This window comes from Onychomys torridus, chromosome 1 (genome assembly GCF_903995425.1).
Source record: "Onychomys torridus chromosome 1, mOncTor1.1, whole genome shotgun sequence".
In the NCBI taxonomy this organism is placed as follows: domain Eukaryota; kingdom Metazoa; phylum Chordata; class Mammalia; order Rodentia; family Cricetidae; genus Onychomys; species Onychomys torridus.
In genome coordinates this window covers 159,036,417-159,063,615 of record NC_050443.1, presented here as the reverse complement: position 1 = coordinate 159,063,615, position 27,199 = coordinate 159,036,417, and the positions used below count along the sequence as shown (strand labels likewise).

Genomic DNA, 27,199 nt, shown 5'->3' with positions numbered 1-27,199 from the left:
ACACATGGGCCACAGTTTCCTGATCCACTCACTCACCGACAAGCACCTCAGCTAATGCTATGACAGGCTATAGTGAGTAGTGCTGCATTTACTGGGCTTGTAGGTGTCTCTATTGCATACTGACTTGAATTTCTTCCAGGAAACACATAGGAATGATATATGGCATATTGTGGGTCATATGGTAATTTTATTAAAGTACTCTAGAATCTGGGGGCTAACCTTTTCTTTAAAAAAACAAAACTGAAGCTGGTTGTCCAGTGACAAATGATTAGCCCTAAAAACATACACACGAGTAACATTACATGCACTCAGTAGGTTATATTTGGGAATATATATGCATATACATATGCAGTAACAATTGAGAAAAAGGCCATGAATTTGAAGGAGAATGGGGGGGGGGGTAGATGGGAGGGTTTGGAGGGATGAAAGGGAAGGGAGAAGTGTGATTAAAATACAATCTCAAAAACAAACAAAAAACTGTTTTTGTTGTTGTGTTACAGCTTTCTAAGTTATATATCTTTAAAAAAAAGAAAAGAAAAGAAATAAAGGGGCTGGAGAGACGGCTCAGAGGTTAAGAGCACTGGCTGCTTTTCCAAAGGTCCTGAGTTCAGTTCCCAGCAACCACATGGTGGCTCACAATCATCTGTAATGAGATCTGGTGCCCTCTTCTGGTGTGTAGGCATACATGCAGGCTTCTAGAACACTGTATACATAATAAATAAATAAATCCTAAATAAATAAATATATATACATATATATATATATATATATATATATATATATATATATATATATATATATAGAGAGAGAGAGAGAGAGAGAGAGAGAGAGAGAGAGAGAGAGAGAGAAATAAAGCCAGGCATGATGGCACATACCTTTGATCCTGGGATCAAACTTAGGAGGCAGAGACAGGCAGATCTCAGTGAGTTTGAGGCCAGGCTGGTCCGAATAGTGGGTGCTGGAATAGCCAAGGCTATGTAATGAGATCCTGTCTCAAAATGTTAAAATAAATAAACAAACAAATAAATAAATTTAAGAAAAGGAAATAATTTTTGAAATGCCTTCTAGAAAAAAAATATAAATTATATATAATCCTGGCTGGACATAAAGTAACACAGAGAAGACTAAGCAAACACAAGTACTGTGCAAGGGTTAAGAGATTATCAACTTAGCTCCACGAGGGGTCTGTTTGGTATAATAACATAAATGAAGGTGTTTAAACTACTCGTTCTATTTTTTCAATGTAATCTTAAACTGAGTAAACAAGACAGCCTCTTACCCACAGAACTGTAACCTGTGCACATGGTGTGATGGATAACTTCACAGAGGCCACTCGCCTCTAAGAGGAAATATGGCTGGTTACACTACAAACCGAGCTCTGGAAGAAACTATTTTGTTTTGTTTTGTTTCAGAGTTAGTTATAACTATATGATCCTGCTTTATAGGCTAAAATAAGGATATAGAGGTCTCTCTCTTCTTTAACATAACTAATTTCAGTTTTGTTAACCTAAAACAAAATTTTAACTACAAATTAAGACAATTTAATATGAAGTAATAAGATGCATGTAATTAAGGTTGATAAATTTTTATAATTTTCATTTGGGAATCATTAACTGGAATAAGGAAAAAGCTGGTAAACTAAGTTTTCTAAGTTTAAACTTTAAAGAAAACTTTATTTCATCTCTGGGATAATATCATTATTACACAATGAAAATGAAATACAGACATACTAAATTTTTATCTACAAAAATTTGGATTTATTCCCTAAAACCGAACAAGCCGTGACTGTTTAAACTGATGCATAGATACACTGTAGAGATAGATGGTAGATTTCCCTTCTTTCTGCTCCTGGGTCATGGTGGAGCTAAGACCTCTGCACCCTTGGCCCACACTCTTGCTCTGGCTGCACTAGGCATCTAATCTGCTGGGATTCAAAGTCACCCCAAAGCTCCTTTGTCTGTGTGGCCTCGGAGACTTTCCCCTGACAGAGTAAAGTTTTGGGAATTTAACGGAGGTGAGAGAGGAGTTACACCAAGCCTCCCTCCCCCACAATGGCATTTCATCAGTGCCTGCAAGCCAAGTAGTATTTCTTCCCACACGTACACTTCGTACATTCAGTTTTATGTTCTGTGATGGAAATTTTTGAAAGGACTTCACAGGGGCACCACCTCCTTCCTGAGTATCACTGCGAGGAGAGAGAAGAGAGGACTTTCCACAGTTTCTTCCTGGCCTACTTAGAGCCTGGGAAGAGCCCTGGACAGGAAAACCTGCAGTGGATGGGAACACCCCAACAACACTAACCACTCCCAAATGCTTCACATTCTCAAGATAATCCACCTTGATTTACTCCCAGAATTCTTTAGATTTCTAGTTTAAATAAACCTTTGTAAATAAAGATTATCTGTATAAATAGTTTAAATAAATCTAAAGTAAATTGGCCTTTAAGAGTCTTTTTTAAGATGTATTTTATGTGCATGTGTGTGTACTTGAATGTATGTCTGTGTGCTGTGTGTAGCTGCCAACAGAAGCCAGAAGAGGGGATCAGATCTCCTGGAGCTTGTGAGCTGCCCAGTGTGGGTGCTAGAAACTGGACCCAGGTCCTCTGCAACAGCAACATGTGCTCTTAACCACTGAACCATCTCTACAACCCCCAAGATTTTTTTAAATATAAGCCTTTCCGCTTAAATTTATGACCATCCTCTTTTTTTTCTTTCTTTCTTTCTTTTTTTTTTTTTTTTTTTTGCGCCTGTCCTGGATCTTGTTCTGTAAACCAAGCTGGCCTCGAACTCACAGAGGTCTGCCTGGCTCTGCCTCTCTAGTGTGGGGATTAAAAGCATGTGCCACCGCTGCCTGGCAACCATCCTATTTTTCTAGTGATTCTTGATTGTATATGTTGAAAATAAATATGGTTTTATGTTCTCTGAAATTCTTAAGTGACTTTTGGAACTTGGTTATATGTGGGAGTTAAAAGGTTCAAATTTAACTAAGGCTTTTTAAAACTCATGATTCACTCCTAAATTCAGCTATTTAAATAAAAGTAAACTAATATATATAGTCATCATATAACTCCTACATCTTATTACCATACATACTTTTCAAAATACAAAACATATACATTTTCCTAAAGCCTTATAAAATCAAAAGGCCTGAGATGCTATAGAAATAACCTCACTGAGCCAGGTAGTGGTGGTGTATGCGTTTAGTCCCAGTACCCGGGAGGCAGAGGCAGGTGGATCTCTGTGAGTTTGAGGCCAGCCTGGTCTATAGAGCGAGTTCCAAAACAGCCAGGAGACACAGAAGCCCTGTCTCAAAACAAAACAATCAAAAGTTATAGCTAGTCCATATTCCCAGCTGTGTGTCTTCCTAACCTTCACACCATGACCCAGCCAGGCTCCCGGGTGAGGTCATCCAAGACCATCCAGTCCTGCCAAGCCAGCCCAGCTCAGAAGGCTGGGACCAATAAATCAATAATGGTTTATCGTTTGACTCAACTGACTTCCATGTGACTTGTACATCAGAAGCAAACCCAACTCACCATTTTCATATGAACCCCCAGCACTGTGATGTACTGGACACCAGAAACTAGAAGTACAACTACTTCTTCTTCTTTTTTTTTTTTTTTTTGGTTTTTCGAGACAGCGTTTCTCTGTGTAGCTTTGTGCCTTTCCTGGAACTCACTTGGTAGCCCAGGCTGGCTTTGAACTCCACAGAAATTCTCCTGCCCCTGCCTCCAGAGTTCTGGGATTAAAGGTTCTACCACTCACTGCTGTGAGCCATCTTTAAATAATTTAGATGATCATTGTAATTATGTCTACTATAAATTAATGATAGTTAAGACCACCATGGGGAGGATCAGGAGGAAGGAATGGATTTGGTTAGGAAAGGACCATAGGAAGAGATGGGGCTCTGTGCCTTTTCTGTTGTGGCAGAAACATGAGGGCACACATTTGTTAACACTACACAAAACTACCAAAAACACAGGGTCATGCAGTAAACTGAGGGAAATGATGACCAGTTCAGAATACACCACTGCGCTCCTACCTACTCACAATTCTCCTTAGACAATCCGCTGTCCTGGTCCCAACAACAGGACAGTTTTGCCTTGTTTGGGGTTTCTTTTAAATGAAGAGGGAGACTGGGGAGAGGACTCAGGAGTTTAAAGCTCTGCTCTTGCAGAGGACCTGCTTCCATTCCCGGCATCTACACAGTAGCGCACAACCATCTGTAACTCCAGCTCCAGGGGCTCACGAGTCCTCTTCTGGCGTCCATGAGCACATACATACATGCAGGCACAAACTCATACATATAAAGTAAATATATCTGAACACATTTTTAGTGAAATCATATAAAATTATTCATTTTCTTTGCAATATACTGTGCTGGCATATGACTATACTATACGATGACTTACATACATTTGTTGTTGTGTGATCATTGGTGTGCTATAAACAGTGCTATGCTACAAATATTCTCATATAAGTCTTTTGGTCACAACAGTTTACCCCACCAGTAACAAATGTGAAGCCACCATGATAGCTTATGCCTATAATCTTAGCACTCAGGAGTCTGACTCAGGAGGATCACTTCGAGTTCAAGGTTAACCTGGCCTACAAAACAAGATCCTGTCTCAAAAGGGAGGAGGGTAGAGAACAGGGGGGAACCTAGTAGTGATTCCTCACCCTCACTGGAACTTTCCATTAGCTGGTTTTTCTATTGGCTGCTCTTCTGAGGCTTATGGCATTTCATTGTTGTCTTTATTCTGATTCTCTTGATCAATAATGTCTCTGCTCTTTTGTTTCTTAGTCACTTGGATTTGTGTGTTAGACAGCTTTCCCAGCACTGTCATAAAATGCCTGACACAGCAGCTTCCAGGAAGGAAAGGTTTATGTAGAGGGTTTTATCCTGTCATTTGGTCCCACAGTCTTTGTGCCTGTGTGAGGCAGAACGGGATGGAGGGAGGAGCACCGGGCAAGAGGAAGGTACTCACCTCATGGCAGCCAGAAAACTTCTTCCTGCCATGCCCTACTTCTAGAAGATCCTATCACCTCACGACAGCACCATGGGCTGGTCCTCTGAGACCTCAGATCCAAATTATAGTAGATGCACTCTTTCATGAAGAGCTCGGTCAGGTCTTTATTTCCTATGGATTCTTCATATAGCTTAGGTAAAAATCCTTATTACACACACACACACACACACACACACACACACACACACACACACACACACAAATATAAAACATATATGATCATTGAGAGCACCTTTTCATGCTTTTACTTTTTGATTAAAAAGAAATCTTTTTATTGTGAAACCAAAACAGTACCAAAGTTTAGAGCAGAACTTAGAGAGTGAGACTTAACAAGACTACCAAGGAGCATCGAGGGAAGTGAAAGTGGACGCGGGATCAGGGCAATTGCGAATGACTGAACACAAGAAGGATAAAGTGCGGGGTGCGCGATACACGCGCTGAAGATGCTAGGGAAGAGGAGCTGCTGTGACCTCAATCTCTCAAAGCACCTAGGTAAAGGAATAATCAATGAGGTGGGATTTCAGATTCCACCCTGTGCTTAAGCATCATCCTCTCCTTCTTCAGCCTTCTTTTCATCATCTTTGATCAACCACAGCTGGTCACATGCTCTCCACCTTTGCTATTATCATCATCAGCCACAGGCCGCCTGCTCAACAGGGTCATCCGCATCTGCCTCCGACTCCATCTTCACGTTACTTTCAAGTTTCTGCATAGAGAGGCTGCTCTGCTCTTCTCTGGCCCTCTCCCTCCTCATCTCTCCTGCGGTGGGATGGGAAATGGTACATCCTGTCACGGTAATTCTGTTGGAAGGCACAGTCCAAGTACGTCGGAACCCTCCATTTCTGCTGCAGATCATTTCACACCTGCTCTTCCTTGATTCACTTTTAGCACTGCAGTCAGATTAAGATCTAAACCCCGGGGCCAGCAACCCTTCTGCCATCCTCCCTGGCTACTGTAGCCCCAGCATTTCTCCCATGAACACACTTGACGAAGGCAAAGCCCCTATGTACAGAGCAACCCACAGTTTTGCCATATTTTGAAGAGATTGCCTCCACATCAGACTTCTTAACCACCTCATGCTGAGATTCCCAATGAATACTCAGGATTTCATGGATCGAGGGTCTGTCTCGTTGGTAGCATTGCAGCCAACTCCTTTGATGATAAGGTTTCTCCCAAAGCCAAAAACATAGCAAATCAAAAATTTTCACGAAAGGTAGGAGATAAGAGACTGCCTCTCTTACTGAGATTCTACTACACCAAAGCCACAGGAGTGGACAGCTCACAGCTATCTGCTCTCCATCTCTTCCCCAAAATTCTCTTTTCTTGTTTTTCAATTTCAAGGTATGTCTGTTCATGTCTGCATGTGAGTCTGTGCATCCAACAGCCTTTTCTGTGATGTTTAGATTTATAATAGAGAATTCATTCCCAATTGCGACAGTTGAACAAAAATTCGTCTAAGTTCTTCTTACTTTCTGTTTGCTGGAATCTGTAACATAAAAATCTCAATTCTTGCTGGGCAGTGGTGATTCACGCCTTTAATCTCAGCACTTGGGAGACAGAGGTAGGCAGATCTATGTGAGTTTGAGGCCAGCCTGGGTCTATAGAGTGAGTTCTGGGACAGCCAGGACTGTTACACAGAGAAACCTTGACTCAGAAAAACAAACAAACAAAAAGAAACTCAATACTTTGGGGATCTAATATTGAAATCTAAAATATTTAAAATCTAAAAGATAATTTTGAGGAGAATGAAATTTGTTCCCATGTGCCATGCAGATGCCAGTTTTAAGAGAGAGCCAAGTCTTTGGATGAGTTAATATGACATCACCTTAAAAGTAGAGATTTCCAAATTAGATCATATGATTCCAGCAAGCTGTCTGTGTTTGAGAGGAAAAGCATTCAATATGTGGTTGAAACATAGCAGACTGGGTCAAGATGGGAGACTGGGAACAAATTCTAACTCTCCTCTTGCTTCTTTCCCCAGTGTTTACAAATTACAGAAAAATTGGATGGAGACATAAACTCCTGCCTCTCCCCCAGTGCTGGGGACAGAGTGCAAGGCCTATAACACAGTAGACAAGCACTCTGCCACTGAGCTGAAGCCAGTCCTTAGGTGCTGAAATTTGAAGATAAGAAAAAGCAACTCAGATGTTGCTGAACAGCACTTCCTTATCAGTTAACCCTGAGATTACTTCAACCAGCCGAGTTTGCAAACAATCTTTGAGGAATAACTTGAGAGTGGAAATGCAAATTCTAAAATTTGAGATCTAAAAGATTTTATGATCAGATATAAAACAGAGTTAAGAAAGATAGGCACAATCAAGAAATAAAATAATCTCTCAAGAATTCAACAAAACTATCACCAATATATATTTTAAAAGTTCATATATGAGCATAGCTAGCATGACTAGGCAAGAGAATATTATCAGCAAACAAAACAAATAAAAACCTCTTACCTACAGAAATTATATTCTAGTAGATACATATAATTTGAGTAAGATAAATTTGGTCTTTGAAAAATGATGGGATGTGGGCTGGAGAGATGGTTCAGTGTGGAAGAATGCTTTCTGCTCTTCCAGAGTACTGGCATTCAGTTCCCATCATCCACACCAGGAGGCTCACAACCTCCTGTAACTCCAACTCCAGGGGACTCTTACTTCATCCTTTGTCCTTCACAGGCACCACACAGGAGGCACATGCAGAGACACTTATACATAAGGAAAAATAAATCTAACAATAAAAAAGCTATGGAAATTGCTAATACAACCAATAAGTATATTAAGACCAAACACCACATAAATATATTTATTTATTTCCCAGTTCACCACCCAGTCACATAACAATGTTTGAGAATATTTAGAGCATAAATATATATTTAGCTACAAATTTCAAGACATTATAAAAATTAAGATCTTCTTGGAATATATGAGCAATTTCAAGTGTCTTATCAAATCTTATCTGCCCAGGAAATTCACTGGAAAAGAGAGGTATCAGAAGTCAATTTTAAGGAAATGGACTAGAGTTTAGTCAGGTAACTTACTTTGTTTCTCCAAACAAACTATTAAATAATCCAGATGTTGGAATTGTGACTACAGGGAGACAACATCTGGCAGGTAGGTTGATCATATACAATCTAACTGCTCAATTCAATAGCTATTAGCCACCTGAGGTTGTTTAACTTTTAATTAATTACAATTTTAAAATTAAATATTTAGCAGCTCCAGCATACTAGGTGCCTATCACATGTGCAATAGCCATACATGCCTGTGTCTACGAGATTAGTGCAAGTACTGAATATCTGTGCTATTTGGACTATCAGAAGGGTGTCCACTGCATTCTAGAGACTGTTACAAAATCTTGTATTTAAAATGGTGAAAAGGGCAATAAGCTTGCTCCTCAGCTCCTTGGCTACTTCCATTTCTGTATCTTACTTTCTCCTCAGAATATGTTTCTAAATGTTTACTTTTTCCAGCTCCTCAATGCTTCCCTACCCTATTTTCTTGTACTGAAACTCTCCTCCCAGTAACAAATATACAGATCACTTTTACAGATAGGATGCACTTACTAAAGTTTGTTGTTTTTTTTTTAATTTCAGTAATAAAATTGAAATTGGTAGAGTGTTTATGCTTGAAGCCAAAGCCTTGAGTTTGACCTCCGGGATGTTGTGGTGACCTGCAAGACTCTAATCGCAGCAACCCAGAGGATCAGAAATTCAGGGTCATCCTTGGCCACATTTTGAGTTTGAAGGTCAGTCTGGACTAAATGAAACTATATTTTAAAAAGGGGGGGAGGGTGTGAGGAGAAAAAAAAGAAACTCAGGTTGTTGAATAAGCACTAGTTTTAGTGTCCTTTTTGAAAATACCATGGTATTACAGTGGAGATATTTAAAATATTTCTTTTAGATTTTATGCATGTGAGTATTTTGCCTGCATGTGTCTCTGTACTGTGGGTGTCTGATGCTTACTGAGGTCAGAAGATGGCATAGGCAATGGATCCCCTAGAACTGGAGTTACGGATGATTGTAAGACACACTCTGGGTGCTGGAAAGCAAACCCCAGTCCTCTGAACGAACAAATGTTCTTAGCAGCTGAGCCATCTCTCCAGTCCCTATCATGGGGACTTCATACGTTTGCCTTTGTTTTGGGAACACAGTCTCAATCTGTAGCCCTGGCTGTCCTAAAACTCTTGATCTTACTTGAGTCCCAGGAGTAACAAGCATGATCCGGGACTCAGTTTCCTGGCATGTTTAAGGGTTGTGACTTCCAATGTGGTTTTTTTTGTTGTTGTTTTTTGTTTTGTTTTGTTTTGTTTTTGTTTTTTGTTTTTTTTTTTGTTTGTTTTTTGAGATCATGACGCTTCCACAGAAAGGGCCTCTTACCTTGAGAAAACGCATCGAAAGAGCCGAGTAATTCCAGTTCCTGCCTCTGGGTCTTCCATTTAAAGGAGACCTCACTTGACTCCTCCAGGTCCGCATAAGGCATCAACATGACGCCATCCGCCATCTAGCGGCGGGAAGGAGCAAAGGCACCTCCCCCGGGCTGGTTCCCAGCGGTTGCCAGGTGACAGGAGCCACGCGCCGCCAAGGAGGAGGGTGCAGTACGAAGGATACGCAGGGTCGCAACAACACGGCCTTCCATTGGCTGAAGAGCACTCAACAACCGCCTGAGCCAATGCGCAGATGGAAGCAGATGACGTCGATGCGACTCCTCCTCCCTGCGCTCCTAGGACGCGTCTGGAGATTGAGGTTCCTATCGCACCCCTCTGCAGCCCGGCTGCCCTATGTGCATTCCGCAGCTGCACCTGCTGATGGTGGTGATCCTGATGCTTCCTGACGCCGCCGGACCTCAGCCCTTCTCCCCAACCCAGGCTCTGCCCACCTTCTCCGCCCTGGAGCCAGTGACGCCCGAAGTGGCTACTGCAGCTCCACCGGACTCCTCTGAGGGCCCTACTCCCGGGACCCCGTCGATGCCCGAGAACGTGACCACAGACCCCTTCCCAGGTGATGATGCGGCAGTATATGGGATGGAAATTCTGACTTTTCAGACCTAAAATTCTGTGGACAAAATGGACTTGCCACAAAGCCGATAGGGGCTGTGCACGCGGGAAGACTTTGGGGAGCTTCATCTCGCTTTACTTTATCCTGCGCTTACAGCCTTGCCGATCTGCGTCTGTGACTTGACTCCTGGTACCTGCGATTTAAACTGCTGCTGTGATAAGGACTGCGACCTTCTCCATCCCAGGACAGTCTTTTCCTTCTGCCTTCCTGGTAGTGTAAGGTGAGCTGCCATGCTCTTAGGGCCTAGAAGAGGGAGCCTCCTACCCCTGCTTCCTCCCCTAGGGTGTTCCCTTGGGTTTTCCTGGGAGGGGTCTTTCTGTTTCTGTAGAGCCGAGACATCCAGTAAAACAGAACCTGTGTGTTGAACCACAGCTGCCCACAGGGCCTCTTATTGGCGTCAGACGTCGGTGGGGCCCCTCCCCTAGCCCTACCTCTTGCGGCTCCTCAGTGTCTTCATCTTTCCTCTCAGATCTTCCAGCTGGGTGTGTGTCGACAACTCTCTTATCTTCAGGAGCAACTCCCCATTTCCTTCCAGGGTTTTCACGGATTCCAGTGGAATTACACACTTTTGTGTCCTTGTGAATGACTGTGAGTAGAAACTAACTTGTCACTTAACATTTATTAAGAGGTGGCTTTGTCTTTGGACTTGCCCTGTCCGTTTCGCTTTTTTGAATCTCCATCTCTCACCCTCTCCTGCCCTTCCCACTCCCTCTTCCTTTCAGTTAGTAGAGGACATTAGTAAGTTAAGAACTCTCCAGTGACTCTCCATTACCTTGGAAATACTGCCCAGCTCCTTTAGTCTGGCAGTCATGGTGCTCTCATACCTAAGGTAACTCTTTTTTTTCTCTTCTTTTCTTCCTTCCTTCCTCCCTTATTTTCTTTCTTTCTTTCTTTTTTGCAAGCTTTTCTCTAATGACTTTACACTGACCTTTTATTTTGGCCAAATTAATGTTCCTTGTCCTCAAGATATGCCTTGAATTTCCCTAAATTTTACTTACTTTTCTCCTTGACTAAAGTGGTCCCCCTTTTCCTTGCATTTTGAAAACCTTAGCTCTCCTAAGAATCTTCTGTCTCTTGCCTGAGTTTGAAGTGAGCCCATCCTCAGTTCTGAGACACTCCTTGTCTTTGGTCATTTCTTTAGAACTTGAGAGTTCCTTGTGTTGTTAGCAGTTTGTGTGAATATTGTTTATTTCACATATATCTATTCACAATGGACAGGACCCCTTGACAATGATTATCGAGGGCTATTCTTACCAGGGTCTCTACATCACAGTGGAGTAGGAAAACTGCAGATCAGGAATTGGGAGATTGGTGATCCACTCCTGGTTTGGCTAGCTTATTCTGAGGCTCTTGCAACTCATTTGCCTCTGAGGCACCAAATGTCGTAGTGGGATTTGATGAGATGGTCTCTAGGCTTCTTTTCACATTCATAGTTATATCCGAATCTAACTACCCTTAAACTGTTGGGTATTGGTATGTCATGTGCAATGGTGGACATTAACAAGGATAGATGGATGGATGCATGGATGGAGGGAGGGAGGGAGATGATAGGTAGATGATAGATACACAGATACACAGATGGATGATAGATAGAGATATTCTTGTTACATGTGTATACAGCCTTGGCATGTATGACTCATCTGTGTCATCTTGCCACTGCTTCTACCAGTACACCTGTACTGAAGTGAGGGGCAAGTGATAACTTGCTCTTACTGTAAAAGCCATGGGAAGAGTGGATAGATATTGGCTGTCTGACCTCATCTTCTTTCTCCACTTCACTTTAACTTTTGTGATAACTGGATTTGCTGTGAAGTAAATAGTCTTTCTGTGCAGTTTCTGGGGGAAATGTTAAACTGCTCCTGGAAGCTGCAGAGCTGGAAACCTCAGCTCCTAGAGATGCAGGGCAGATGTAGAAGGTGATGCACAGACCAGGTGTCAGTGCACCTGTGTGAGAAGGTGATGCACAGACCAAGTGTCAGCCCATCTGTTCCTGAGCAGTACTTTGTTCTGTAAAACTTACATTTATTTACTCCGTGTGTGTGTGTGTGTGTGTGTGTGTGTGTGTGTGTGTGTGTGTGTGTAGGGGGTGTGGGCGCATACATGCATGTGACATGAATACATAGCACAGAACACTTGTGAAGATAAAAGGACAGTTTATGAGAATCAGTTCTCTGCTTCCATCATGTAAGTAAGTCCCAGGGATCAACTTCATTCAGGCCATTGTCAGTCTTGATGGCAATCCCGCTGAACCATCTTGTAATGCTTTCTCTCTTCTTGTTGTTTTGGTTTTTTGAGACAGGATTTATCTGTGTAACAGCGCTGGCTGTCCTGGATTTCGCTCTGGCCTTGAACTCACAGAGATCCGCCTGCCTCTGCCTCCCCAGTGCTGGGATTAAAGGCGTGCGCCGCTACACCCGACTTGCAGTACTTTTTAAACTCTTGATGTTCATTTGCATGTGATAATGTGTGCTTGTTGTGCTTCAAAGTTGTTTCTTGTGTCAGAAATGTCTTTAACCAAGTCTTTGTTCTTTTTAAAAACATTTTAGCAAAACTAAATTATTTCCAGAAGCTCCAAACAGTCAATGCAACTAACTTCGAGGCCCTGGCTGCTGAGTTTGGAGGCCAGTCCTTTACTTCGACATCAAAAGCCCAGCCGCCATTAGCGTTTTACAGGGTGAGCCTGGAGAAAGGGGCGGGAGGGTCTGGTTTTCCTGAAGGTACAGTTGGCAGTGTGACTGTGCAGGACGCCTCCTAGAGTGAGATTAACCATTCTCAACTCTTTTAGAGGACAGTAAGCAAGCCCTCCAGTTAACTTTTGTCTCTGCTGCCTTTTCCTGGGCTGTTCAGTCTAACCTTGCCGTGAATAGATTTGTCCTCTATTTTATTCAGGCTGGGGATCCCATCCTGACGTACTACCCCAGCTGGTCTGTCGTGAGCTCACTGAGGCAGCCTGCAGCAGTGGGAGCTGGGGGATTCTGTGCCGAGGGCCATGCTGCAGGTGGGTCCGGGGCAGGAGTCCACCGGCCTTGTGCTGTTTTGGAGCTAGGCGTCCTCACTCACCCCCTCTCACTCTTTATGTTGCAAGGCTTCCTGGAGAGAAAAAGCACAACCTGCACTCGCTTCTTCAGGGACCTGGCCAGTAGCTGCACCTCGGAGCCAGCCCTGGACGCTGCCACTTACCACAACTTCAGAGTCTTGAAGGTAGGTGTCCCTTGTCCCCACCTACAGGCTCTCCTCACTCAAGTCACTCTCAGCTTCACTGTGAAGTCCACACGTCACCTTAGGCTGGAAGTCATCATTCCTAAGATATATAAAGTGGAGGGTATGGAAACTTGTCAGAAGAAAGATGGAAGAATAAGAGGCAATAGATGCATAAGACCTTGTCACCGTCCTCGCTAATGGGGTGACTTGAGAGAGTGAAGGAACAGGTGACAGTTCCCTGTTTTGCCACATTTCTTGCTTTTGGAGCTCTGTCTGGCTAGGTAGGCATTGCAGTCTGGCATCCAGCTCCACTCTCTGGCATTTGGTGAAAGGAGAGTCAGATGAAAGATGAGAGGCCATACCAGTATTTTGACCTTCTCCTCCCCCACCATGTATTTGGGGTCATATGAAGTGGAAACTCCTGGTGATTTTATGAAAGGTATATACACCCTTATGCCTCTGTTTTTCACCTTTTCTAGGTTCCAAGAGGTATGACTGATCTTCAGAATACACAGGTAGGATGCTGTTTATCAGGAAAAAAGAACACCTGGCCTCTGTATATATGAGGCCAATTCATTCTAGATTATAATGAAAGAGATTGTAGGTATTTTGTACCACAGTCAAGCATGGCACTAGGCATAGCTTTACATGAGATAAAGATTGATGAGATGTTGGTAAGTCTAGAAGACACCTAAGTTACATCTAGATAAAATGCTGCATTTGGAGTGGGCATCTTTTCATATACTAACGGGTATTGTCAATGTCGAGGGGAGGTGGAGTATAGAATTCTGTACATTTGATTGGCTGTGGCCCTTGCCTCATGTGTAATAAGACTGGTGTCCCAAGAAGCTTGTGTTAGGATGTGCTGATTCAGAATGACTTGGACTTAAATTGCCTGGCACTGGAGGGAGAGGAAATCGGGACGGTCAAGGGGGAAGAAAGTGTTCATTTTAGCTTACTATATAGCTAGAGGAGAGAAGGCCATTTTCAATGTCTCTTGATTTGCTTCGTTCTCTTACCAGCTCCAGGTTCCTGTAACACTTACCTCACAAACCAGTCCTCCTCTGTTGGCTGGAAACACGTGTCAGAATATAGTTTCCCAGGTATGGATTCTAGACTGGTGCACATCGGTCAGTATCACCAGAGGGACCTCATCTTCCCGTAGGGGATGGACTGATGCACTGAGCTGCTGGGGTTGAACCCATCACTTCTTCCCTGCCACATTTCCGTCGTGTCCGTCACTACTGTCCTCCAGTGTTTCAGGTCCAGACTCTTCCTTTGTACACACAGTCTTGTGCTGACTCTTACTGGCTTTCCACATTTCCATCTGCTGACACAGTATTGTCAAAGTCTGAGATGAGTCAGCTTTAGTTTTCTCTTACAGTCATGGATGTGTAAAGGAGTAAAAATGATCTTGACTTTTTAAGGACTGTGCTCCCTTCTGCCCCCAGCTACTCTTTTTTATATCTCCCAGACACTGTGAGGGTCTAGTAACCCAGGTTTCCATTCTGTGCTTACCTTTGCTCAATACCACACCTGCCTGTCTTTGCCCACACTCAAAACTCTTGTCTTAAGCACAGCTCTTGTGAACTTTTCCTAAGAGCCCTATTTGTTCCCTTTTTTCCACGTGCAAATATCAAGCCATCTTTACCTTTTCATGCTGTTGTTTTTGTTTCTGATTGCTGTCTAAGTCTCTTGCAAGCAGTTAATATACAGGCAGAAGAGTTGTCTGTGCTGTTTATTAACTGATTCTTCTTTTGCTTTTCAGGTCATCTATGAGATAGAGACCAATGGGACCTTTGGGATCCAGAAAGTGTCTGTGAGCTTTAGACAGACCAACCTGACTGTCAGGCCGGGTGTTTCCTTACAACAAGGCTTTGTCGTTCACTTCAGGGTCAGTGGCCTTCTCTCAAAGAGGGTTTCGGGGCTGGGTCCTAGAAAAAGCACTTTGCAGAACCAGTATCCATACTAAGTCTGTCTGTCTATCTGAGCACCTCTCTTTCTCCTACTAAAATATCTTTAATAAAATCTGCCACTCTACTTCATAGAAAAGAAATCATAGCACTCTGTTTCTGTACTGCATACAAATTAGAATCAGAATATTAAGGCCTACTTTGCCCTTATTTGAGGTCTTGACATTTACTGTTCCTTAATTTGACTAGAGTGACAGGTATTCAATACACCTGTGTCGTTAACATTTTCTCTGATGCTCTGTTTGGGCCCAGCCAAAGTGGTACCCAAATCAGAACTTGTTAAAGATTCTCACCGTGAGTCTCAAGTTCAGCAGCACACAGAAATTCTTTTACTTTTTTTTCTCGGCTTTGGACATTCTCACTGAATCGTTGGTTTGCAGCCTTCACTATTGTCCTCTGTCTGCCCTTCTTCTTCCTCTTTCCTCCTTTTGAACTGAGCAGAGTTCTTTCCAAGTCTGTGATCAGCCAAGCTCTGTATTTCTCAAAGCCCGGTTACTGATTAAAATTAAATTTATATTTAAACTCCTCTGGATTCAGCCAGGTCACACATTACACAAAATCAGTATCAACATGTGAGAAGTAGTGTCAAGGGGTCCTTAGTAGGTCCTTGGCTTTAATCCTTGGCAGAATCAGCATGTGGTGAATTTCAGTTCAGATTGCCTAGCATAATATGCAGGACCCTAACTAAGTTCAGTCCTCAGTACTCCCCAAAACAAAACAACAGATCACTCTCGATTTATTTTAGAGAGGGAAGGAAGGAAACAGTGGAGATAATGCTACAGTGTGGCAAAGAGAAGATTGCTCAGTGCAGTTCATAGATTGCCTGTTATGAGGGGAAGACTTGAGTCGGTGGGGAAGTGTGTGTGCAAAGTAACGGTTTTCTTCCTACTGCAGGCATTTGAACAACGCGTGGCTGCTTTTTCTACTCCCAGAAGTGGGAATCCCGGCTACCTCATCGGGAAGCCACTTTTGGTGCTAACTGATGACTTTGGTCACTCGGTATCTTTTTTGGAGCTGGGTAGACTGTCTCAGCCTGACAAGACATGCTGCTGATGTTTCGGCTTTTCGAGGTCTCAGGGTTCCCTTGGGCTTTGGTATTCAGCACTTTCCTTACCGAAGTATATCATGTTCTTAATGTTGATGCCACCAAAGGCTTTACCACTCAGACTAGCTGAAAGTGAGGATTCTACCTACTTTTGCTTATTTTAATGAGATACTCATGTTAAATATGTATGTATTACATATGTATACAGGCCCTGCCCACCTCCTGTCTGTTATAATCGCCTTGACCATCACTTTTGCACCTCAGATGACCCTTTTGCAGAGCGATGGTAATGGACTTTGTTCTGGTAAGAGACATGGAATACAGTTTGGAGTGAACACAATATCTGGCTGCAAATTAAGGTAATTCCTACAGTTTCGTTTCTGTTTTATAGGGCACTATGTTGATGTATTAACTGTTTAATAGTTTAAATAATACTAGAAAATGATAGTCTTTACATCTATTACTGTATTGCTAAGTATTTTCTGAGGGTGTGGAGTACCTGTTAAGGTCATTTACTCTATCATAATATTAATTTTAATGTTGAGTGTGAATATGGCCACAACCATGTGACTGTTGGACTCCAGCTTTCATGGCGTTTACTTACAGACCCACAGAGGTGAACTGCAGCCATTTGCAGAGGGAGATTTACCAGGCTCTTCATGGAAGGCCTAGACCAGAGCACGTCGCCATCTTTGGTAATGCTGACCCAGCCCAGAAAGCAGGGTGGACCAGGATCCTCAGCAGGAACTGCAGTGTTTCGGTGAGGAAGGAGGCCACTGCTGACTGGCAACTCATTTCCCACCTTTAAAATTATGGATAGCAAGGCAAACCAGCCCGCCTTCTGTCTGTATTTATCATATAAAGAGGAATGTGAGGCATTATGACTGTTTGGGGTCACTATTGCAGGTTACACAGGCATCTAATCTATTTTCCTTACTTTAAAAAAACTTGATAATCTAGAACAGTGGTTCTCAACATGTGAGTCGCAACCCCTTCTGGGTTTAAACAACCCTTTCACAGGGCTCATCTAAGACCATCCTGCCTATCAGATCTTTGCATTATGACTCAACAGTAGCAAAATTACAGTTATGAAGTAGTAATGAAAATAATTTTATGGTTGGGGGTCACCACATGAGGAACTGTATTAAAGGGTCACAGCATTAGGAAAGTTGAGAACCATTGATGGTTGCTTATGGCTCAAAGCCGTGCCATGTATTTCAAATAGTCTCATATTTTTTCTCATTACATTATCATGTGTGTGCATATGTATGGAAGTCAGAGGACAGCTTGGAGAGGTGGTCCTCTCCTACCATGTGATCCTGGGGGTGGTCAAACTCAAGTTGCCAGGCATTGGCAGCAAGCAAGCTTTACCTGTGGAGCCATGTTTCCAGCTACACTTACAGTCTTAAAGGTTTGATTATGAGGCTGGCAGCAGGTCTGTTCTCTTGTGACTGCAACAGGTTAGGTCTTTAGGACAGAGTGTGGCTCAGTGTCGAGCTCTTGCCAGATAATTGAATTGGGTTCAGTTTTCAGTGCCACCAAATAAATTAGATCACATTTCTCACATTTACCTAACGTGTGTTCATGTTTTAAAAGATGAAATCAAATCAGATGTATCTTGACAATCATTTCTCTTAGGGTACTGCTTTAAATATGCCATGTTTCTGTTCTGAAGATATACATGGCTTCCTGGTGCCTTCAGAACACACTGTTTGGATGGCTTCAGAATCTGACCCTAATGTATCTTTTTAACTTGTCATTGCTTCTGTGTTCACATCCTTTTCTTTATCCAAGTTGTCTGCTCAAGGCCATAGCCTTTCATATCCTTGGTCCATAGGAGACACTTTGTAGCTGTCTCTTAGTGAGTGTTTCTCCTTGGCAACAAAAAGTTGTGTGCCTTTTTGGAAGTTTTATTTTTAAATAACATAACTATATATTTATGGACTGTCTGTAAAACTTCAGTATATCCATACAATATTTAGTCACCTCCTTATTGTTACCTTCAGAGTCGGTTAGCTCCTCTTTCAAGCTCTTTTTTCTTTTAGTGCTGGAAATTAAACCTTCAAATTCTGCATAACGTACACAATCAGTTGTTTGAAACTGTAGCTGCCCTACTGTGCTGTGAGCAGTTGGTGATTTGAAACTGTAGCTGCCCTACTGTGCTGTGAGCAGTTGGTTATTTGAAACTGAAGTTGCCCTACTATGCTGTGAGCACGAGAGATTCTTCTTCCTGTTTAACTGCAGCTTGGTACTGATTATCCCCCTTCCTCCCTGTGCACCTCACCCCACTTTTAACTAGTCTCCAGTAATCACTGTAGGATTCTACCCTTCTGTGTTAAGATCAACATTTTCAGTTCCCACTCATGTGTGACAGTGTGCCCATGTGTCACTTCATAGAATGTAGTGTTCTCCATGTCTACCCATTTTACTGCAGATGACAAGGTTTCATTCTTTTTTTTTTTTTTTTTTAATGAATGAATCTTTTCCATAATATGAAGACTACATTTTCTCATCCATTGATGATAACCTCAGTTAAGATCCTATCTTGGTTGTTGTGACTAATGCTGCAGTAAACTATCTCTTTGACATGCTGATTTCATTTCCTTGAATGTATACACCCAAGAGTAGACTAGCCAGATCATGTGATAGATATCTTCAGTTTTCAGAAGAATCTTCAACCTGTTGATAACTTTTAACTACAACTTTTTTTAAGATTAAGAACATTTACATGGCCTAGTTTTGTGCTTCCTCTAAGCCATATGGGCCTTCCATATTACTACATGGTCCTTTAAAAACAGTATCTGCTCAAGAGATGCTGAGAGATGGCTCAGCAGTTAAGAGCACCCACTGGTAGCTCACAACTGCCTATGACTATCTACAGGGGATCTGACACCCTCTAGTCTCCATGCACATCTGTACACATGTGCAAATACACAGAGGGATATACACACACATAAATAAAATAAGACAAATCTTTTTAAAAAATGATGGCAACTGAGTGCATGCTTCTTTACCTTCTACAGGCTGTTAATTGCTCTTCCTGCTGTTTCATACCAGTTTCCCTGGAGATCCAGGTGTTGTGGGCACATATAGGGCTTCAGTCCAACCCACAAGCTCATGTGGCAGGAGCCCGGTTCCTGTACCAGTGCAAGTCTGTACAGGTAAGTCAAGTTCCTAGCAGCCATTTGATGACCAGAGCATCATCAAGCTTCTGAGAATATATGTTACCAATCAGTATTTCTTTAGAGCGAGTCCCCAAAATGCATTTTCAAGTCTGTCTTTCCAGCATGGTTATGAAAATTAGTATTTCTGTCACAGTGAATAAATACAACCATATCTATTCCCTACCCATCCCCCATCTCAGCAGTATAGGTTAATTTCTTTTAAATAATCCTACTGATCTGACCACAGAAAGCATTTTCCATGCATGTGTGTTCACTGTGACAGTCACTCAATTAATAGTGTTTTGGAAATGTTGATTGTGATTAAAGTTATTGGTGTAGTTAACAATTCTTGCTTTTGTAGGTTCTATTAAATAAATCCTTTAATCTGTAGTAAACATGTTTGCTGTTTATAATGTGCTATAGCTTAGCATCTGCTCTGGTTTTAGACTGTAATCTTTACATTGAAACATTGAAATTTCAGTTTGTTGCAATATATTTACTTTCCAGAAAAGAACCTGGGAACTGCATTTGGGTCTGGTGTAACGTACTTTTACTCCCCCCAAGCAGCAGGGTTGGGCAACTTGGTTGTCTGCCTATCAGTGGTGTTAACATCAGGTTATCGGAAAGTTCACTGAGAGCTTGCTCTCCTTTCTCTAGACGGACATGTTTCTGTGAGGCTCCTGTAGTTGGTTACAGAGCCTGCAATGAGTCGCTGATAATTCTTCCCAGCTGTAACTTGAGTTCTATTGTCACAGTACAGTGTTTGTGCTACTTCTTTTCCAAAGTCTCTGACTCTCCTGGGCTTTACACCATCCAGTGCCTGCCTTCTTATCTGGATATTTCACCTCATGTCTTTTTCTGGTGGTTTGCAGTTAACTTTTCACATTAGTTTGTGTTTCCTACGCACTGTGGAGTCATTGAGTCCACCTGACAGAAGCGGATAATACTTAGAATTTCAGCTGTTGTTTTTGTCATGAAGCATTAACTAGTCCAGTGATAAGACTGAAAAGGGATCACAGAGGAACTGAGGTGATGCACCTCTGGCTCTTGTTTTGGCTTTGGCTGAATAACACTCAGTTATCAGTCAGAACTCTGGCCTAAACACCAGTGCACATCAACTTTAATGTTTATAAATTATACATCAGATAAAGCATTAAAACCCAACAAAAGACATTTAAGAAAAAAATAAATAAAAGGAAAATCAGGCCAGAGGGAAATACTATATGTACCTGATGGTGTTCTTCAATTAGAATAAAGAACTTGTGTATCTCAGTCATGAGTTACATTCTGGCCAAAGATGTCTGTTCTAGTTCATAGACATGAGTGTAGCTGCAAAACACAATGTCAGAGGAAGCACCTCCAGCTTTTTAATAATGATTTTCATTTGCAGTGATTGGATGGAGAACATGGTAGTTTAAAAATCGACTAAGATGCAATATAATACATAAGGTGTACGTCCTGTTACAAAAGCCAAGAAACCTAACCCAAACTCTTCATGTTGCTGGCTAGTAAAAATCTTATATTTAAGAAGGGATTTTGCTGCATTATAGATTGACATGAAGCAAATGAACCTCAAGCTCAGGACGTGTCGGCAGTACTTTCTAAATTAAACATAAAATATCATCACTTAAAGTAGAAATTCATGAAGTCAGCCACACATAACAACTGGACTACAGTAAAAAGAAATGTGCTGCTGTGGCTCTATCATTGTTTGTCCCAACAAAAGGACTGAGGCGAGCAGAGTTTGAGGGAAGTGTTTTAGTGACTCACACACTGAACATTTTTTGCCTGTACATAACTTTAAAATGCAAATACAGAAAGTTTAGACCTCAAAATCCCAATTCAGTACATCGAACATAACTAAATAACCTTGTTCTCTGTGTGGTTTAAAAAAAAAAAAAAAAAAATGAAACAAAGAAAAAAAATCTGCACTCTCAAATAGGTCAGCCACATTTGGTGTTAGTCAGTGACCTGATGAGTACGATTCCATCCCTTCTAACTGGCCAGTCTTCTGGACTGCATTTACTCTAAACCCTCATACAACTATAAAGACTTTCTTGGTTTTAATTGGAGTATCATTTGTGAGAGCCCACAGAGATCTGAGCTTGCTTTATGCAGTGGGGCTACATATTGACCACGGGCATCATTACCAGGTGTTTGGAAGGGTCTGCACTTGGCTGTGCTAGGGAGAGGTCTTTTGCTCCACTCCTTGGCATTCCTTTAAAATGCCATTTAGAAGCAACAGAAGGGGCTGGTGGATTAGGATCCAGGCCCTCCTGAGGCTATCCTGTGTTTCTACCTGTCTCTCTCCCCTCTATATTTCTATCTAAGTCTCTTATCCCACATTCCTCAAGAGTACCCTGGGGGGGAAGTGAGGGCAGGTCCCCCACAATAATTGTACGTGTTTCTGGGATACAGAATGGGATTTAGATATAAGGTGCAATGATCAAATGAGAATAATGAACATTTCTGTCTGCTCATACATGACCTTCATTTCCTCTGTAAACCCTGCCTCCACCCACATTTTTCTTTATAATCTCCCCATTTCAGTGAAAGGAGGGTGGGTTCTGTCCCTGTTTCCTGGATGTGTTGTTTTGAAGACATCTTGAAAGTCTAGTCAAGTAGCAGCTCTGAGTGTGTGTCCTGTGTGCAACTAACATCTGTTCAACAGCCTGTTGGGTGCAGCTTCTTAGCCATCAAGATGCCACTAAGCACTCAGAACTCTACTATTGAGTAGACACGGGTGTCACAGTTGCCTTCTTGGGCTCATGGGTATCTGGAAAATCAGTTCTAGGTATATGCTGACCTCAAGTCCCTGGATTGAAGTCTTTCCTCTGCCTTGGAAACTGTACCAGGCTTTTTCTTTTGGGCCACCAACCAGCCCCCAAATCATGACACAGGGATTTACTATTAGTTTTGAATGCTCAGCCTAGCTTAGGCTCGTTTCTGGATAGCTCTTTTAACTTAAATTAACCTGTTTCTCTTTATCTGCCTTTTGCCTTGGGGCTTTTTACCTTTCTTGCTTCTGTATATCTTACTCTCCCTGTTCCTCATGTCTGGCCAGTTGGCATCTCCCTCATTCTCTCCTCTCTTCTTTTCCTCCTCCTCTTCTCTCTTGAACCTAGATTTCTCCTCCTACTTATTCTCTCTGCCTGTCAGCCTCACCTATCCCTCCCTCTTCTGCCTACCTATTGGCTGTTCAGTTCTTTATTAGACCCATCAGGTGCCTTAGGCAGGCAACACATCTTTATGTAATTAAACAGATATAGCACAAACAAATGTAACACATCCTTACATAGTTAAACAAATTCAGCAGAAACAAATGTAGCAACCTTTACACAGTTAAAGTAATATTTCACAGCATAAACAAATGTAACACATCTTTGCCCAGTTAAAATAATATTCCACAACAGGAAATCAATGAAAAAGAGCCAGATACAGGATTTGAATGTCAAGGTGGTCATTATGCCAGCTACCCTGATCCGATTATTCCCTACTGTATATATGTCTTAAAAGAGTACACTGTACCCTAGAAATATATATATGATTGATATTTTTATTAAAATTTTAAGCTAAAAATTTTATTTATTTACTTATTTTTTGGTTTTTTGAGACAGGGTTTCTCTGTATAGTTTTAGTGCCTGTCTTGGATCTCGCTCTGTAGACCAGGCTGGCCTCGAACTCATAGAGATCTGCCTGGCTCTGCCTCCTGAGTGCTAGGATTAAAGGCGTGCAGAAAAATTGTAAAAGAGAGTCAGACAAGTAGACATTAAAATATCAGTTTTGGGCCCAGGAAATGGTTCAGCCAGTTAGAGACACCTGCTACCAAGCCTGGGTTTGATCTCTAGGACCCACATGGTGGAAGGAGGGAAGTGACTTCCACAGGTTGTTCCCTGATCTGTGCGCGCGCACGCGTGCACACACACACACACACACACACACACACACACACACACACACAGCATGCACACAAAGAATAAAAATAAAAAACTTTAAATGTTGTAGAAACTAAAAAAATCAATTTATTACTGATAAACATGCTGCAGGTCGACATGGATTGGGTATCTCCATCTGAGGCCACTACCCCATTTCTAACCACAGCTTTTTGCAGTGTCCTCCCAGGACATCTAGGCAATTAAAAGTGTGTCTTCTCCCTAAAAGTCCTGAAGTGAGCCAGCATATTAACTAAGTTCTTTTCCTACACAACACTAAGTCTGGAAATGAAAATTCAGTTCCTGTTCCATTTTCCATACCAAAATATTTCTAACCATTCTAGCCAGCTCATGGACATTCTTTAAATAACACTCTTAGATGACACATTTTTCCAAATTTGTTAATATACCTCATCCTAAAGTTCCTAGGGACAAAATTAAGGTCCTAACAAAAACAAAACAAAACAAAACCTTATCATAAGTTTAATTCCAAAGAAAAAAAATATTACTTATTCTTAAGTTCTTCCATGTTAAACATGCCCTGATTTTCTTTGGTTAGTCTCAGCTAGTTTTTAAGTGTCTGGCTGGAGTCTTGTATCCCCTGGGCCATTTGTGCCAAGGCAGGCTGCCCTGGGATGAAGTGGCTGAGCGTCTCAGTTCTGTACCAAAGCTGTGGTGAGTGTTGCTGTTTTTACAGAAGTGCCCTGAAAGTTCATATAGCCTGCGAGATTATCACTGGCTTCTCCTCTAGAGGGCCCAGGTTCAGTTTCCAGCACCCACATCACAGCTTGCAACTGCTAGTAACTCCAGTTCCTGAGGATCCAACACCCTTTTCTGGCCTCCCTGGATAGGAGGTGCACACACACAGTACACAGGCATAGGTGCAGGCAAAAACATCCATGCACGTAAAATAAATCTTTAAAAACACAAATAAATAAATGAACTCCAGCAAATAGTAGATTGTGCATCAGAGTGACCCAGAGAAAACAGGACAGTTTTGTTCCAGGTTCTACCAGATAATTACTTATTCTCAAATCCCGTGTTTGGTTAGCACATCTAGAAATCCTATCTCTGAGATTAGCTATGGGGGTCAGCCTCACATGTTGTTTCTCCTGGGAGCATCCCCTCTCTTTGACTTGAATTGGTGAATGGTTGGGGAATCTGTTTAAATCTAGGAGTCTGTGAATCTGATAACTGAGGTAAGGTTTTGTTTGTTTTTCCCAAATTCTTTGGTTTTTTTTTTTTTTTTTTCCATGAAATTTCAGCCATCTTCACTGCTTCCGCTGTGTATTGTTTTAGAGCTGCAGCTCCCGGGCCTGCTGGCGGAGAGCTGCTAAGCATGTAATAGTAGTGTTTTGGTCACCTGCCCTTTCTGCTCAGTCAGCTCCCTAGTTAGAGATAGTGAAAGTCTCTATTGAGACAGGGTCTTCTATAGCCCAGACTGGCCTCAAATTTGCTGTAGTCAAGGGTGACTTTAACCTCCTGATCCTACTGCCTCTACCCTCCAAGGACATGTGTGCCAGGCCCTGAGAATGAGTCCTTAGGTGTATCTGCTCACAGTTTTGGAGCCGTGGGCTGTTACAAGTTTGTTTGCTTGTATCTCACACAAAGAGAACTACACAGGACCATTCAAGAAGATGTATATTGCTTAGAGCACGTTTGTTTTCAGTCCAAAGAAAGTAATTCTGGTGGAGACTCCATGAAATATAAGTAGAGCTGACCTATCCTTGCCTCTCTTCCTGTAGGAGCACCAGAGAGGGATAGAAGTATCTTTGACAACTCTTGTGAACTTTGTGGACATTACTCAGAAGCCAGAGACACCACGGGGTCAACCTAGAACGGACTGGAAACTGCCATTTGATTTCTTCTATCCTTTCAAAGTGGCATTCAGCAGAGGGGCCAGTGTTCAGGACTCAGCCTCTCCTGTGCTCATCTTGTGCATCTTTCTACTTGGAGTTCTCAACTCACAGACTAAGTGAAAGCGGAAAAATAATCAGGTTTCATTCTTCCCTATGGGAAATTCTAAGATGGCCTGCTTGTCTTGGCCGAAGAGGTCCCCACTTACTCATGATTACAGGAGGACATTTAGGGAAACACAACCTAACTAAAGGAAATTGTTTTCCCCATTTCTCACTGTGTAACCTTGGCTGGCCTGGAGTTCCCAGTGTAAACCAGGCTGGGCTCAAACTCAAAGAGATCCCCCTGCCTCTGCCTCCCTACTGCTGGGATTAAAGGCGTGCGCCACCATGCTCAGCCAGGAATTTTTATAAATTCAAGCTGGTATTCTAAAAATGCCATTAAAAATATTTCATCATGATAGCTTTCAGCTTAGGGCTCCACAGAACTACAAGTACACTCTGGGTTCTCTGCTTCTAAAGCTGCACAGGCCAGAGCCTCCACCTCTTCATGTCTCTAAATATTTGCAAGATCTGTCCAGCTGCTCACAGGCACATATTCCTGCTGTCACCAGGCTGAATTCAGAAGGGCTGGATCCTGCACCAGCGCTGGCAGTTCAAGCCAGGAAACTGCTGGCTCTGTGTTTTGTCTGGCTCTTTTGCCAAAGTGTGGCCACACCCCTCGCCCAGACCTGAGTTAGGAAAGTAGTGCTTTGTGCTCTTTTTCCAAAGTGAATGGAATCTTAGCTCTTCTCAGTAGCAATGGCCCCACAGCTTCTTTCCATCCTTTCCTGCATTGTGGTGTGGAGAAATAAAAGTGACTGAGAACTCTGATTTGCTAAGTCCATCATTGCGGCAGAAGTTGACTCCCTGTGAGACACCTGAACATTTGTATGTGTATGAGGTTTAAAGGGGAGTTGGGATTCTATAAATTGTACAGTAGTATTCAAATGGGGGACTTGGGGGTTTTTGTTTGTTTGTTTGTTTGTTATTTTTTTTTAATCCTGGAGAAATACTCTCCTTTACTCCAATTTTATGCCCATGACATCTATTTGAAATCTGTTTGTTTAAGGATAAGGCTTTGGTTATTTGCACAGAGCCCTGAGTTCCTGGCCAGTTCACAGTAACGTGCACAGAGACTTCTTGAAGATGTCGTTTCCTATTCTTGAGTGAAGACTCATTGGTTAAAAATTATAGTAGAAAATTTGAAACTTAAAGACTCACACTATCCTTTTAATTAAGGCAAATTTTTGAAGGAATAAATGTCATATCTAATGATTTTAAATATTAAGCCTTTAACATTAAACATGAACATAAAGAGTTAAGATGTAAAAGACTAATTCCAGTGAAACATGGAATTCTAAGTCACCATCCCCCTCTGAGTGACAGGAGACACTGGAGGAGACACATTTGTTTGGAGACAGTCAGTCAATGGGGCTTACATTCTTACTTAATGAGATCATAATGTACATCAACATCTACCGGCTTGGGAAAATGAATGGGATGGGAAAGTGACCTGGGAACCTGGGACAACCTGAGGGGAGACCCAGGCATTTCCGTGGACTAAACTTACTGTAGGAAAAATACTGAATGGATGAAACAGAGATGGAAGCTCCCTGTGTGGGAATTTGAAAGCCAGGTAGAGAGGATTTCTGTTCTACCATATATTAATGCTCCGAGACCCAAATTGTCTTTTAATAATACACTTAGTTATAATCCTGCTTCAGGAGCAGAAAATGCTGACTATGTACACCATCCCCAACTGCTTTATCATTTTGCTCCCTTCCAGAGTCCTTAGCAAGTAGCCAGTTTCTCTGAAAAGGGCTAAATTCTCGCAGCAGTTACTACTAAGGGCAGTCAGGAGCTTGGGAAGCGAGCGGCACAGTTCTCAACAGTCCCTGACAGAT

At 42.1% G+C, this 27,199-nt stretch overlaps 1 protein-coding gene across 1 annotated transcript; it reads left to right on the top strand.

Moving 5' to 3' along the window:
- Positions 1-9,738: 9,738 nt before the first annotated feature.
- Positions 9,739-25,577, top strand: Tctn3 (tectonic family member 3). Its single transcript, XM_036169857.1, has 14 exons — positions 9,739-10,025; positions 10,179-10,302; positions 10,552-10,670; positions 12,629-12,756; positions 12,972-13,080; positions 13,168-13,283; positions 13,763-13,798; positions 14,306-14,386; positions 15,052-15,177; positions 16,151-16,255; positions 16,566-16,660; positions 16,908-17,061; positions 19,325-19,462; positions 25,143-25,577. Exons 1-14 carry the CDS (start codon positions 9,806-9,808, stop codon positions 25,374-25,376), a joined length of 1,785 nt encoding a protein of 594 aa, XP_036025750.1. The 5' UTR covers positions 9,739-9,805; the 3' UTR covers positions 25,377-25,577.
- Positions 25,578-27,199: the final 1,622 nt, after the last annotated feature.